General features: G+C 39.9%; 1 protein-coding gene across 6 annotated transcripts in view; it reads right to left on the reverse strand.

The window, feature by feature from the left end:
• Positions 1 to 3,948: 3,948 nt before the first annotated feature.
• Positions 3,949 to 12,967, reverse strand: part of SLC37A1 (solute carrier family 37 member 1) — a 44,516-nt gene continuing 35,497 nt past the window's right edge. For all 6 annotated transcript variants that reach the window (XM_042867999.1, XM_042867997.1, XM_042867998.1 and 3 more), the window contains 7 exons: positions 11,985 to 12,070; positions 11,218 to 11,266; positions 10,618 to 10,691; positions 9,870 to 9,948; positions 9,246 to 9,343; positions 7,256 to 7,308; positions 3,949 to 6,630 (listed from right to left, as the gene is read on the reverse strand). In XM_042867999.1, the coding sequence (XP_042723933.1) occupies positions 6,615 to 6,630; positions 7,256 to 7,308; positions 9,246 to 9,343; positions 9,870 to 9,948; positions 10,618 to 10,691; positions 11,218 to 11,266; positions 11,985 to 12,070 (455 nt within the window). In that variant the 3' untranslated portion in view covers positions 3,949 to 6,614. The remainder of the gene's footprint in view (positions 6,631 to 7,255; positions 7,309 to 9,245; positions 9,344 to 9,869; positions 9,949 to 10,617; positions 10,692 to 11,217; positions 11,267 to 11,984; positions 12,071 to 12,967) is intronic.

Consider the following 12,967-nt stretch of genomic DNA (forward strand, 5'->3'; position numbering starts at 1 on the left):
CTTTACCAAGACTCCCAACAGCAACAGCTAAGCTGTACCCCTCCATTACACAGTTGTTAGCCCCATGTACCAGTGGAAAACCAAATACGCAGATTCTGTCACGGAATGACACGATGTTCAGATGTTTCCTACCAGATGATAGGAGTGATTTAATAATAGCTTCAGAACCTGCTGTACTTATTAAGCTAAAGCCTCACGTGGCCTGCAGCAAATTGAATGACTCAGACTCAAATATAATACGCCGTCCCCTGCAGCAGAAATAACAGCATTGTGTTTGGCAGAGGAGGCAGAAGAAACCCACTTCTTTAAGTTTAGCCTGGATGTTAGTGGCTGCTCTGTGCAGTACGTGCCAACTACCCTTCCTATCACAGAAACGAAATAATGAAAATTCAGTAGTTATTGAACACTTCATCTTTTTTTTTTTTTGAGCCAGAATCTCCATATCCCCTGGGAGGTGAAGTCCAGCTCTCTTTCAGCTTGATCCCTATTTATGCTGCAACTCATGTATATATGTACACAAATGTAGCTGTGACCCTCTTGATTTAGCATATGAACTCAGGCTGCTGCTTTGAGTTCTGACCTCAATGAGCTGCTGTTACTTTCTGAATAACCCGAGAAATTCAGGCCACCTGTTAAGGATTTGGGTATCAGATAAACTTAAATGGCAAGGACATAAATAAAATTATTGGATTCTTCAAATGTTTTCTCCTCTGTTCCACAAGTAAATGGAGAATAACATCCTAGAAACAATGTCTGAAGGTTTTAGATATTCACTAGATATTCACTGCAGCCTGTGGGTACAATTGCTAAAGCACTAAGATAGAAAAGGTGGACGACTTAACTGTACCTCAACTCTGCCATACTTCATCTGTCCAATATAACCCTTCTAAGGTTCTGCCTTCTAGGAAACACAATTTCCTAACAAATATGAAATCTGCACCCCACAACCTTGGGAGAAACCCTACGAACTCAGAGCCAGGCTTATGCAAGGAATTGATCTCTGGGGGTAAGGAAAAATGAGACATACATTTTAATTCATTTTCTTTTAAAGACACACTAGGCACGTGATTAGAACTGGAGAAATCAGCTAGTGTGTTGATAAGTAAACAAATAACAGAGTACGAAGGATTCTTTGACATTTGTTTTTGAAGCAAGGCTCGCATAACCACGGCAACCTAAAGATGATGGAAGAAATTCAGGCTGGGCTCCATGGGGACATGCCCACACCTTATCCAAAATGGACTTCCAAGATTCTGTGTTTGCATTTTCTTTTTTTCTATCTGTAGGTAGCATTTCATAGCCAAAGGACATTGCTCTCTTTCAGATGACATCTGGACAAGCTCTTGGCTGCAGTCTTCTGTGGAGGCAGTGGAACACAATCTCCATGTCTCACTTGTTCTCTCCTTGGCTTCTTCTATCCGTGCACACAATCTGCAATTGCACTGGGGACATATTGATTCCTAGAGATGCAGAATGACCAACCACTATACGGTTCCCTGCTCAAGCAACATTTCACCCACAACACGCTTTATCTGTGTGGTTTGGAGTTTTCTTACTATTAACAGAAGCACAGGGAACAACTATTCTTAGGCAATAGGTATTCAGTGTTTTTGATGCCAGCTTTTTGCTTTTCTCACTGATTTCTAGCAACTGTCATTTTTTCCTTATCCTTTGTCTCTATTTACACTAATGCATACTTGATTACCCCTTTTTTTCCCCAGTTAAATACTGTGACATGCAGATATATTTATGTCTTTACTATGAGAGTGGTAAGCTGGCACAGGCTACCCAGAGAGGTTGTGGATGCCCCGTCCCTGGAGATGTTCAGGGCCAGGTTGGATGGTGCCCTGGGCAGCCTGGTCTAGCATTAAATGTGGAAGCTGGTAGCCCTGCATGTGATGGGGGGGGGGTTGGAGATTCATGATCCTTGAGTTCCCTTCCAACCCGAGCCATTCTGTGATAGCTCTCCAGGAAAATAAATAAATAATAAAGACTTATTTACATCTGGATAATTATCTAACAGCCACAAAGAAAGATATTCTGCAGATGTACGTGTATGTACCCTTATACATGGCACAGAATAGGTCCACTTACACTCAAACAGTCCTTGACAACACGAAGTCGCAGTGGGAGTTCCACTTATGGAAAGAGATCCTAAACATTTTCCATTTCTCACTGGATTAAAAAATTCGCAGTGAATGCTGCACTCAAGCACAGAACCTTCTAGTTCAGTGCAGCATCGAGGGAGACCTTCAACACTTATCCGTCCAGTACACTCCTGGGTAAGGATGGCAGTCACATTTTTAAGATTGCATGAGAGAGAATGTAGTTCAAGGTTACCAGTGCCCCACAGCACTGAGGTGCAAAGCTCTCAGGAAAAGAAACGGAGCCCCGTGCCTGCAGTCAACTTGCAGGCACAGAAGTCTGTGAGCGGAGGAACAGTCCATAACTACAGCACTGTTACTTTAGCAGAGAACATAAAAAAATCAAAATGGATTTGCTGGGAGCACAAAACGGCAGCAATAAGGATAGACTATCAGAGAAACTTCAAGCCCAGGAGAAATCATTGCATGATCTAATCCAAACCCCCATATAATATGCAGGCCGTAAAATTTCAGTCCAACCAGAGATTACCACCATCACCAAATCAAGGCCTAATAATTTCATCAGACTGCGAACAATCTTTCTCAACTGAATTCTGTGTGAAGAACAGTCAGCCTCCAACTGCTCTAAATGTACTCTGATTTCTTTTATACCCCATTACGCCTACATAACCTAGAGCAGCACTTTTCATGCAAACAACTCCACACATCCATCACTGGAGAAACCCAGCAGCAGCAACTGAATGGATTCCCAAGCATAAACGCTGCCTAAGTCCGAGGTAGTGTAACAGTGGCATGAACACAGATGAAGGATGCTCTTTACTGTTCCAGGGATATTATTAAGGAACACATGCAGTAACTTTCAGAACTGGATGGCAAAATCCCTTTTGGAATTTTGTAACTGGCAGAATATTTGGGAAGAAATGAATCATCTTAGCACATGGAGTAGGCTAGCAGTTTAACTTAAAGGCAAAAGAAATCTTAAAGTGCTCTGTGAATATACCACACCTTTCTCGCTAGCTATTTATAAAGTCTCAAATTGATCTGTGAATATCACTTTGTGACTAGCTATTTTATCAGTTTCCCACTGTGAAAACTCTTCCTATGCACAATGAGACAAACCTCCAATGCCACATCTCTACCAACAGCTGGCTCATGAGGGTGCAGCTACACTGGTGGAGGCTCCTGCTCCAGATCAGGCAGAATAGAAACTTCCCCTGAGTCTCTCTTCTTATACAAAAAAGCCCAAGCTACTATTTGCCTATTCCTAAAAGCACTTTGGGCACATTCTGATGATAAATTTTGTCCAAGACCCTGACACTTTTTTCCAACTAGAATTGTTTTCCTTTCTAAGCAGTTTTATCCCAGTATACCTGTGGGTATGGATATTATATCACTGCACTAAATGGTTTAAAGACCATAGATGTTCAAGATGATTAGAGATAAAAAGCTTTTCCATTTAAACTCCATATAAATTGAGGATAACAAAAAAGGCACCTTCAAGCTACGCTGTAGGAGCTGGGTTCGGTCTCTGACTCAGTTGAGTGTCCTCCTTCCCTATGAGACAAAAAGGAGAAGGCAGGATATCTAATGCAGCTGATCACAAATATGATGTTGTATAACCCACAATCCCATTATGAAAAAAAAGTAATTACCTGTTTGAGTTGAACAGGGTATTGTTTTCAAAACAAAAGGTTCTAGTTTGTTCTCTTAATGAATCCTTTCCATTACCCACACAAGAGACAGAAGTGCTGTCTCAGCAGAGATGCCTGTCCTCCAAAGCAATAAATGAAGTATTTCTTCATGGAGATGTAAAAGATGAAGTAATGACCATATCACATTTTAAAGCAGAACATGTTTTTATTTAACACAGAAGTTATATAGATAAAAATCGAGAATAACCAGCATTAAAAAAAAAAAACCACAAAATCCAAACCTTGTAGTCTTACTCAAATTGAGCTCTACCTATCAGTCACTCATGTTTCTATATACAACATTTTGTCAGTTTTGTTCATTTCCAGATTAATGAATATTAACATCCAGTACTAACAAAACAGCTTGCTCACTTTCTGGGGACCCCTGGGGTTGTTACAAAAGAGCAGGCATCTTCACCTTATCGTCCAACACATTCACTGCTGGAGGGATCTGAAACACTGCTCATTAAGCAAGGAAAGAGCCACCAGTGCAGCGAGAGTCCCAATTACCTCCTGTGATCAATGGAAGGAAGGACTCAGCCAGCACCTCCAATATTGTCATAATCCCATGTCCAAGTCACTTCGGTACAAAAGCTATTCAAATAAATAAATAAATAACAGCAGCAGCCCCATCAAGTAAAACAGAAAATCCACACTTCCACATCTTTACAGTGTACAACTGTTCAATACAGCTGAAAGCATTTTAACTTAAGACTACAGCCCATGGGGAACAACCCCTCAAAGTCTGAGTGCAGCAGAGTTTAAGAGTATAAATCATTTTGACAAACTAGCAACACAGCTCTGCAGTCCTTCTGGGGGAAAGGATGGGCATCTTCAGCTAGAGAAGTCCTCCATCCCTCCCTTCTCACACAGGTCTTGGAAGTCGCGCCAGCGCAGCTCTTTTGGGGTTGCAATGTTATTTTTCCTCACAAATCATTCCTCAGATCTGTAGCAGAATTCTGCTACATTTAACTAGCAGCCTAAGGCCCAACTGCAGCATGTGTTTGTGAGGGCATTCCCGCTGGCCTCAACAGCTTTACACAAAAGGCGTGCAGCTAACCATTCAGCTAGGGAACTACAGCTTCTGAGACTGTAGAGCATTCACCTGCAAGGATTCTGGCACCTGCTATGAGCCTCTGTGGGGCCAAAATCTTCTCTGTGCCTCCGTTCAGCAAAACAGTTTAAAATGAACACAACATTCAAGTTAAGCAGAGAACACATGCTGAACCAAACCAGGGAAGTAACTCATCAGAGACTAAAAAATGACAAAACTGCCCTGGAAATCAAGGATTGTGCCAACACATGGAACAGCATATCAGCAGCTGATGAGATATTTCTTTACACTTTGCAGGGCTATTTTAGAGTGCTGTTTTGTTAATCAAGTATAAAGATCACTGCATTGTTTCGCAAAACTTAGAGCACAGTTCAGAATGAGACACATCCCTACAGATTTAATAAATATAGTTATGAACAATACACAGCTTAAATTACCTAACCTTCACAATCTAAGTAGAAACACCCCATACAAAAAAAAATTCCTTTATACTTTGTACATCTCTAAAAAAAAGATCACAGAAACACCTGCTTTGCTAAGGAGATACCTGTATGAAGAAATGATATGTTTAGAAGACATTGAATTGTCTGTTTGCTGGGTAACACTTGTTACTGAAATGTTCTCTTACAACCTACCACCTTTTCTTACAGACACATATTCTGGCTCTGAATCTGAAATTCAAAGCCACTTTAAATTAGCCATGTGAAAGAGATTTCTGGCTATTAAGGCCTTGAGCTGTCAAAGACTTCCAAATATAAATGACACCACTGAAATAAGCAAGTACCCAACAGAGATCACTGTGGCACTGAGCATTACAGCAGCTCATCTTTTCAATCCAGTAATTCAAAGGTATGGCAGCATACAGTTCTCTGCCACCTCAAAAGGAACAATCTCTCATTTCAACCCAGCCTAGAGGAGCAGCACAATAATGATGTGACATTTCCACAATCATTTTACTACAATGCCCTGAAAATTATTTGAGCCCTGCACTGGAAATTCTGACTCATAATCTACTTTTTGATGCTTAGGACTAATTTTTACACAATCCTAACTGTAGAATAGCACACACCCAAATAGTTTGTGAAAACTTCTAACTACGATACACTGCGACTACAAATTCTATTTCATCACTTACCACAAGGTTGGGTGTTATCCTTGGGATTAGAATTTGTGCTGTAGTTAAAAACTAATAATATGATGAGGTTATCATTGTCTGAGCAGCTTCAAAATACTAACAGCAGTGCATATTAATAACCAGATGGTATTATTCTCTACAAAGTGATGCCCCCAGTCACAGTGATGCACAAGATGACGTACAGGATACTTTGCTCACCAACAAGGGGACATTTCACTGCTAGGCTGTCTGTTATGATTTCAACCTCCTTCTGCTCCACTTTTGACTTGTTTTTAGAAAATACACAGTATAGCATTTTCATTAAAAACATCCTATCAAAAGAAATAAAAAAGGCACTTGGTATTTCTCTTTGGCTCAGTTGAGGCGGTCTGCTCAAAGCTTCCCAAAGTTCCTGTCCCATCATCTGATGAATAGTTGCCATCCTGAGGTACTTATTCATGTGCAAAAATAAGAGCTTCAGGGATTTACCAGTTGCATTTCTCAAATTGCTTCCAGTAAACGTGCAAAATTCTTCACCGAACAGAACCTCTTATGTATAGCACATATGTATAACACATTCCATTAAGGTTTCTTTCAGGGAAGAGCTCTGGTCACTTGCGCAGTCCTTGTTCCAAATCTGGTCTCTCAACTCAGTGTTCCTTAAACCTGGGAAAGAACAGCAACCAGACAGGAAAAGTTTAGTTGTGAGATATAAACAGCCAAAATGCAGGGTCCATATTCCTTGCTATGTATTTTTTTTCCTCATCTATTTCACTGCTGCAAAACAGCCAATGGCTGAATTAAAATTTTGCTTAGACAGGTGTAGCCCCATTAATTCACTGGATTTTCTTTCTCAATTCACAACACTCTAATTCCAGTCACTTTTTCCTTTAAGGAGACTTTTTAGAAAAAGCTACATTTGAAACTACCAACAACACAGAGCAAGAAGCTACCTGACTGCTCATTCCCCACCTGCATACTCCATGATGAAAACCAGAGAGATTACATATTTGGGGGAAAAAAACCTCAACAAACCGTAACTAAGAAACTTTGCAAAAAGAAATCAGGTTTTCAGGCACTTTTCAAAACAAGATGTCCTAAAGAAGAAAGTTCATGATTAAAAACATTAAGACAAGATTATTCTTTTGAAGCAAAACTGAAAACAACAAATGGAAATGGACATACAGAAAACCTTTCTATGTTTTGTCTACATTTAGGTATTAGGGGGCAATATCTTTGTAATCTGTTTTTAAATTGTTACTTAAGAGCAACAGCTGTATGTAACACTTACAGGGTATGATCTGCATTACACCTTAGCTCCTTCTGAATGAGATGGAGTAAGAACTGTAAAGAGACACAATGTCTGTGTTACTATCCATACAGATATACCAACAAAGTTTCACAACAAGCTGCACGCTGTTATTCAGAGTTCTCTCTTTGAAACATTACTCTGTAACGCTGACACCATTAAAAAAAATACAGATGCTTAATCAATGTTTGGAAAATGAGTTTTCACACTGAACATGAAACAAAAAATAATTTCTTTTTCACAGTTGTGAGATCAATTTCTGTGTAAAAAACAGAACAGCTTTCCAGTTACTTTCCCAGCAGACATAAAAGAATCCAGCAGAGGGAACCCAAGACTCAAAAAGAAAATGCAAATGGAAATGTTGGAGCTTAAAATTATTTTAGCTGTCAACGTCAGCCACATTTACTTGCATACATAGCATCAGGCCTTCCAGATGCATTTTAAAAGGCTTACTAACTGAGGCAGCCTCCAGGAAAGTGATTCTACAAACACAATTTGAGGATTCCCACATATATTAAAGATAGGATGAGAAGTTCTAGGGTTCCTCACTCTTACAGATTTCCTTATAACAGTCTCACTGTTATAAAAGGAATTTTCTTCAGTACTATAAGTAGTGGTGTTTTAAGGTGCTAGATCTAATATTTCAGAGGTATGAGTGGCCGATCACGATGGAACTGAATATCATGCATGAGACCAACCCCTCTCCAGGGGTTGTCACAATGCAGGAGTTACCAAAAAAAGTATTACAAGAGCAGAGGGAACACACTTAAACTATTAGTATATCTAATTTAATTAATTTCCAGACATTTGACATCTTACATGTAGAAAAAAATAGTTCAACATTTTGGGTTTAGAAAGAAAGCTTCCATCCCAACTCCAAACAGTGCTACCTGCTTTTCTTGTCTGAGAAAAGAGTGATGCACTCAACTGGTCTTTCTGCAGAAGTACAGAGCTGAGTGAAATAACCATGCAGACAAGGGGTTTTGTCTGGGCACAGCCAGTACAGAGGAAGGTGCAGTTCTGAAGTGTTTCACAGTCATTCCACCCTTTCATGAGCACTTCCATTCAGGACTTCAAAAGGACAGCATAAGCAAGCAATACTTCAGGATATCTCAAGTACAGAGTCATGAGAACATGACTGGCAGCATTCTATGAGAACAGACCAAATTGGTACAAATGCCTGCTAGGGAAGTCTGTGGCAAACACAGAAACATAACCTATAGGTGGCTACAGCAAGGCTGACTTCAAAGCCTCTTCTCACTTCATCTTCTCTCTTCTTTGGTCTTTAAAGCAAAGTAGTGCAAGTTAAGAAAAAAAGACACCTTATCAGATCTTCCTATCCAGCACACAGAATCTCAAACAAGAGAGAAGGAGAAAAACATAAAAAATAGAAAAGGATATACTTTGTTTCAAGTAACCATGCATGTCACGCTCCTTTTGCCTAACATCTACTCCTGATAACTGTCAAAACCAAGAAAGTCATTTTTTGTTTAACCCAGCACAGCAATTTTAGGGCCTACCTGGAGAATGTAATGTATTAACTTTCAACAGTTTCATGATCGTGGTGATTTTGGTGACACAGCAACATAGCCAAACAGTTGTTACTGCTCCAGTAAACCAGTTTTAAGGAAAACAGAAGTAATTCTTCTCTGAGTGGAATCTAGGGCATCTTTTAGCTTTAAATGTGAAGGTTCACTTACAATTTTGCCTGCTGTAATCTGCTCAGCCAGCAATTAACAGATGTGTAATTGTTCACAAATTGCAGTGCATCAAAACTAATTTGCACTTCTGATTACAATTAAATGAAAATTTCAAAACAAGCTACTTTGCTCTTTTATTGAAAATCTCCTATACAATGGGATGTTCCTTAGACAACAAAGCACTGCATTTGCAAAAGGAAAACATGCATTTTAAGACAAACAGTTTAGCATAAAGAGAATACACAGCAGGCAACAAGTACTTTTAGACTTACCAGCAAGGCACAGCCATCTGCTACCATGAGCATGTAAAACACATTGTTCCAACCAGATGGTGAAATGAGACCAGCCAAGAGAGGCCCCAAAGCTGCGCCTAAAATATAGTACTGATAGTGTCACAATGATGCAACGCAAGTTTTATTATGCTGAAATATAGCTGTTCTGAGACAGATTATCAGTTTCTCAACTTAGTTAACTCAGTATTACCTGATGTTCTAAAACATCCCAGAAAGCTCAAAATGTAACTGATATAGCTGCAAGCCAATAGGGAACCTAACATAGGGGAAGCTGGAAGACTAGAAGTTAGAGAAATGTCATTCTTTGGCTAAAAATATGCCTATTCCACATCAAGACAAATCCCACTCAATTCTCTCTTCTACATACTAGTGCAGGAGCCACAGGTAATCACTGATCTCAGAAAGAGCCCTATCACATCTACTTTTTTTTTTTTTTTTTTAACTTCACCCTCCCTCAAACATGGGAACACTAGTGGTGCTAAACACTAAGTTTGCTCTTGCTCTCAATTCCAAAACTGTACCTAGCCTTGACAAAACCTGGGAGAGAACACAGTTTCTCAAAAGCCTTTTGTTTTAACCTACCACAGCCAAGCTCTTGCTTACCTACAGATCCTGTTCCATCGATGATCGCTGTTACTGTGGACAAGGCTCTTGCATTCCCTTTCAGGCTTTTATGGGTACCCTAAAGTGACAAATACTGCTTAGAATCATCCTGAGTTGAACTCAGACAAAGTTTCTACAGTAGTATCTAGTCTACACCTCTCCATGTTAGATGTACATTGTGAAGCTGGACTCTCACTTGGTACCTTCAGAAACCAGTTCCTTTGAAAGCAACCTTCAAACTCTTAGCCAATGAAAGGTACTAGGGTACCTTTGGTCTCAGGTTGCATTCATAACCAACAGGCCTCATCCAACTGAAAGTTCAAATGGTAGCATTGACAAGTACCAGACATAGCTTTCTACACTGATGAGAATTAAGTCTCCAGCTTCTCTCTCACACAAATATAGCCCTTTCCTTCATTCAAAGATGCAAAGTATAAAAGAGGGTAGAGAGAAGTCTGTACAGTCTTGGCCTTGCATGCAACTTTTATGTCCACTTTGGACTGTCACCTTCAAGACTTGTTTAATCTTGTTACTATGGAAGAATAATTTGGAAGTGTCTCACGGGCAGGAGACTGTTCTTTACTCATGTACGAACAATCTCAATGTCTGAGCTCAACACAGCTTAAGCATCTCCTTATCACCTTGCTTTAGGACAGTGCAGCCCCTTCTGATAATCCTTCAGAAGTCAAATGGCTCTCTCTGGAGGTCAAAGCTGCAAAGGTGGAAACAGAGGGGAAGCCAAACTCACCAAGTCAGCAGAGACAGCGGTGGTAATCAGTGCATAAGGGCCATTCACCAGGGCACCACTGATAAGCAGCATCACTGTTGCAAGTTGGACAAAAAACAGAAAACATGAGTTGCCTGAAAGACTTAACTGTAACAACAAATAGAAAGACATGAACATAATCAGCCTGTATGAGTGAAATTGCTTTCAAAAGCACTACAAGTAGACTTAAAACATTTCTGATATTTGCATAATACATATAATATACACACAATACACAGGCATTATTTGTATAATAATGCCTATGCTGAAATAAAACCTCATAACAAAGACCAATGATACTACCTAAGTCACTGATAGCTCAACCAACAGTTAGTTACAATTAATTGACACGAACTAACGATTTGTTAACAGAATCCCCATAACTCATACCACCAATTATTTAGTTTGCATTTCTTCTCCTTATTGCACAAAAAGCAAGGCATAGTCTAAGGAGTTTCATTCCATACTTCCTCCTCTCAAGGAAAAAAATAAAAAGGAAAATAAAGAGCTAAGCAGAGCAAAGGATTGTAAATGAAAAGTTCATGTGAAGTGAGAGGCATTCAACAATTTAGAAATACTCACCTACAGTAGCCTCAAGGCCCATTTTACTGACTGTACTGAACATGTACAACTGCAAAAATGAAAAAACACACATGCTATAATACCAGCACCTGCAGTGATGCCCACTTCCCCCATGTTAACTAAAAATATCTGAGGCACCAGGTGAAAAATAGTTCTGGCATCTGAGATTTAAAATAACCCTTTTAGATCACAGCAGGATGGTTGCTTGATGGAACGGATGAGAGAGATGATAAGGGCTATGCTCCTATTTCCTCATGTGTCTTGTCAGAAGAAAGGGCTGTGTGACGAGATCACTCAACTTTAAACTCTCAAATTGTCAGCTTCAGTGCAGCACAGAAGAATTCACAAAAGAATCAAAACATACATAAAAAAAATGCACTTGACATGTCCAGCTGCCAGTATTCAGTTAGAGCACAGTAATTTCGGTCTTTGAGCAACTAAAATTCTGGCTAAGGACAGCACATCAATTTTAAAAGAGTGATAAACTACGCAAGATTTTCAGTGTCCAACTTAGCTCTCTGCTTATTACTTCTACTTCTGCTTTTCTTCACAAGATATAAGGCACAGGAAATAACAAGCAGTGCATTACACTGTTATGATTGCTTATGTAAAGGTGGTCCAAATCTATACTTCCTCATACGCTCAACTTCTTTCACTTTTAGCCTGGTCTGAATTCCATGTCCAACTTAGAAGACGCTGTTGCAGAACTTCCTAAGGAATGCTGTCAAAGTCTCAGCCACAGCTGTAAAAGAAGGGCAAATTCTTACTGTGGGTGCTGCAAGCAATAACATCATTCCACAGGTCGATGCCCTCTTCTCTAGCCTGTCTGAAATCAGGCCTGCCAAAATTCCACCTGAAAGAAGAGACAGGTATGTAACACTGCGTACATTTTACACAAAAGGCATCAGTTACACTTAATGAAACTCAACTAAAATTAAAACAATATATGACTTTTAATGCAGTTACACACAGCAACACAGATTATAGAACTTATGAGATATTTGGCACTTGGTGATATCCTATTCAGCCAGGTTTGACTCGGAAGGTTTCACTGGTTATTCCAACTGAATTTCCAAGATGGCAGGAATGAGGGTGGAACAGAGACTGAAAAAAAACTTAGAAATTATAGTTCTGCTGCTTTTGAACAGAAAATGCCTTTGCAACAGTGTCTCATGCTCTCACTCTGCCTGCATCCCAGCTAGTTACTGGTCTCTGAACTCCTGACATGCAACAGTACTCAGCTGTAGTGTGCCCTGTCCATGTCACGTTTGTAGAGGAAATTAGCTGGTTTAGATCCTGGGACAAATGAAATACTTGTTTTTCACTTCATGCAGTCACTCCATGCTCTTTAGTTTTCCCTTCTTGCATGTCCCAGTGATCACACATAGAAGTACTAACTGGAGTATGTGGCAGATGCAAGTGTGAAGGCCCAAGGAAAAGAGCTGTCAAAATGATGTACAGAGAACTTGGTGCAGGGAGAAAGAAAGGAAGTTTTTCGGATTCTCCACATTCCTGCCTCTCCCCTCCCAGCTGCCCATCTTCCAAGTGTCTACATCATACTTGAATTTAAATGTAAATGCCAGTTTGAAATAGCACAGGGCACCTTGTTAACCTTGCATTCACAGTGGAATGAGACAAAGCTGAAAGAAGTCGTTTGTATCCCCAGGGTACCACTAACTCTTGCTTCAGCTGTCTAGGGTGTAATAAGCAAAGGTAATATTTAGCACAAGCGTGAAACAGTAACTGCAAC

This window comes from Lagopus leucura, unplaced genomic scaffold, assembly GCF_019238085.1.
Source record: "Lagopus leucura isolate 7727_CA_CO unplaced genomic scaffold, USGS_WTPT01 Super-Scaffold_100001, whole genome shotgun sequence".
In the NCBI taxonomy this organism is placed as follows: Eukaryota; Metazoa; Chordata; class Aves; order Galliformes; family Phasianidae; genus Lagopus; species Lagopus leucura.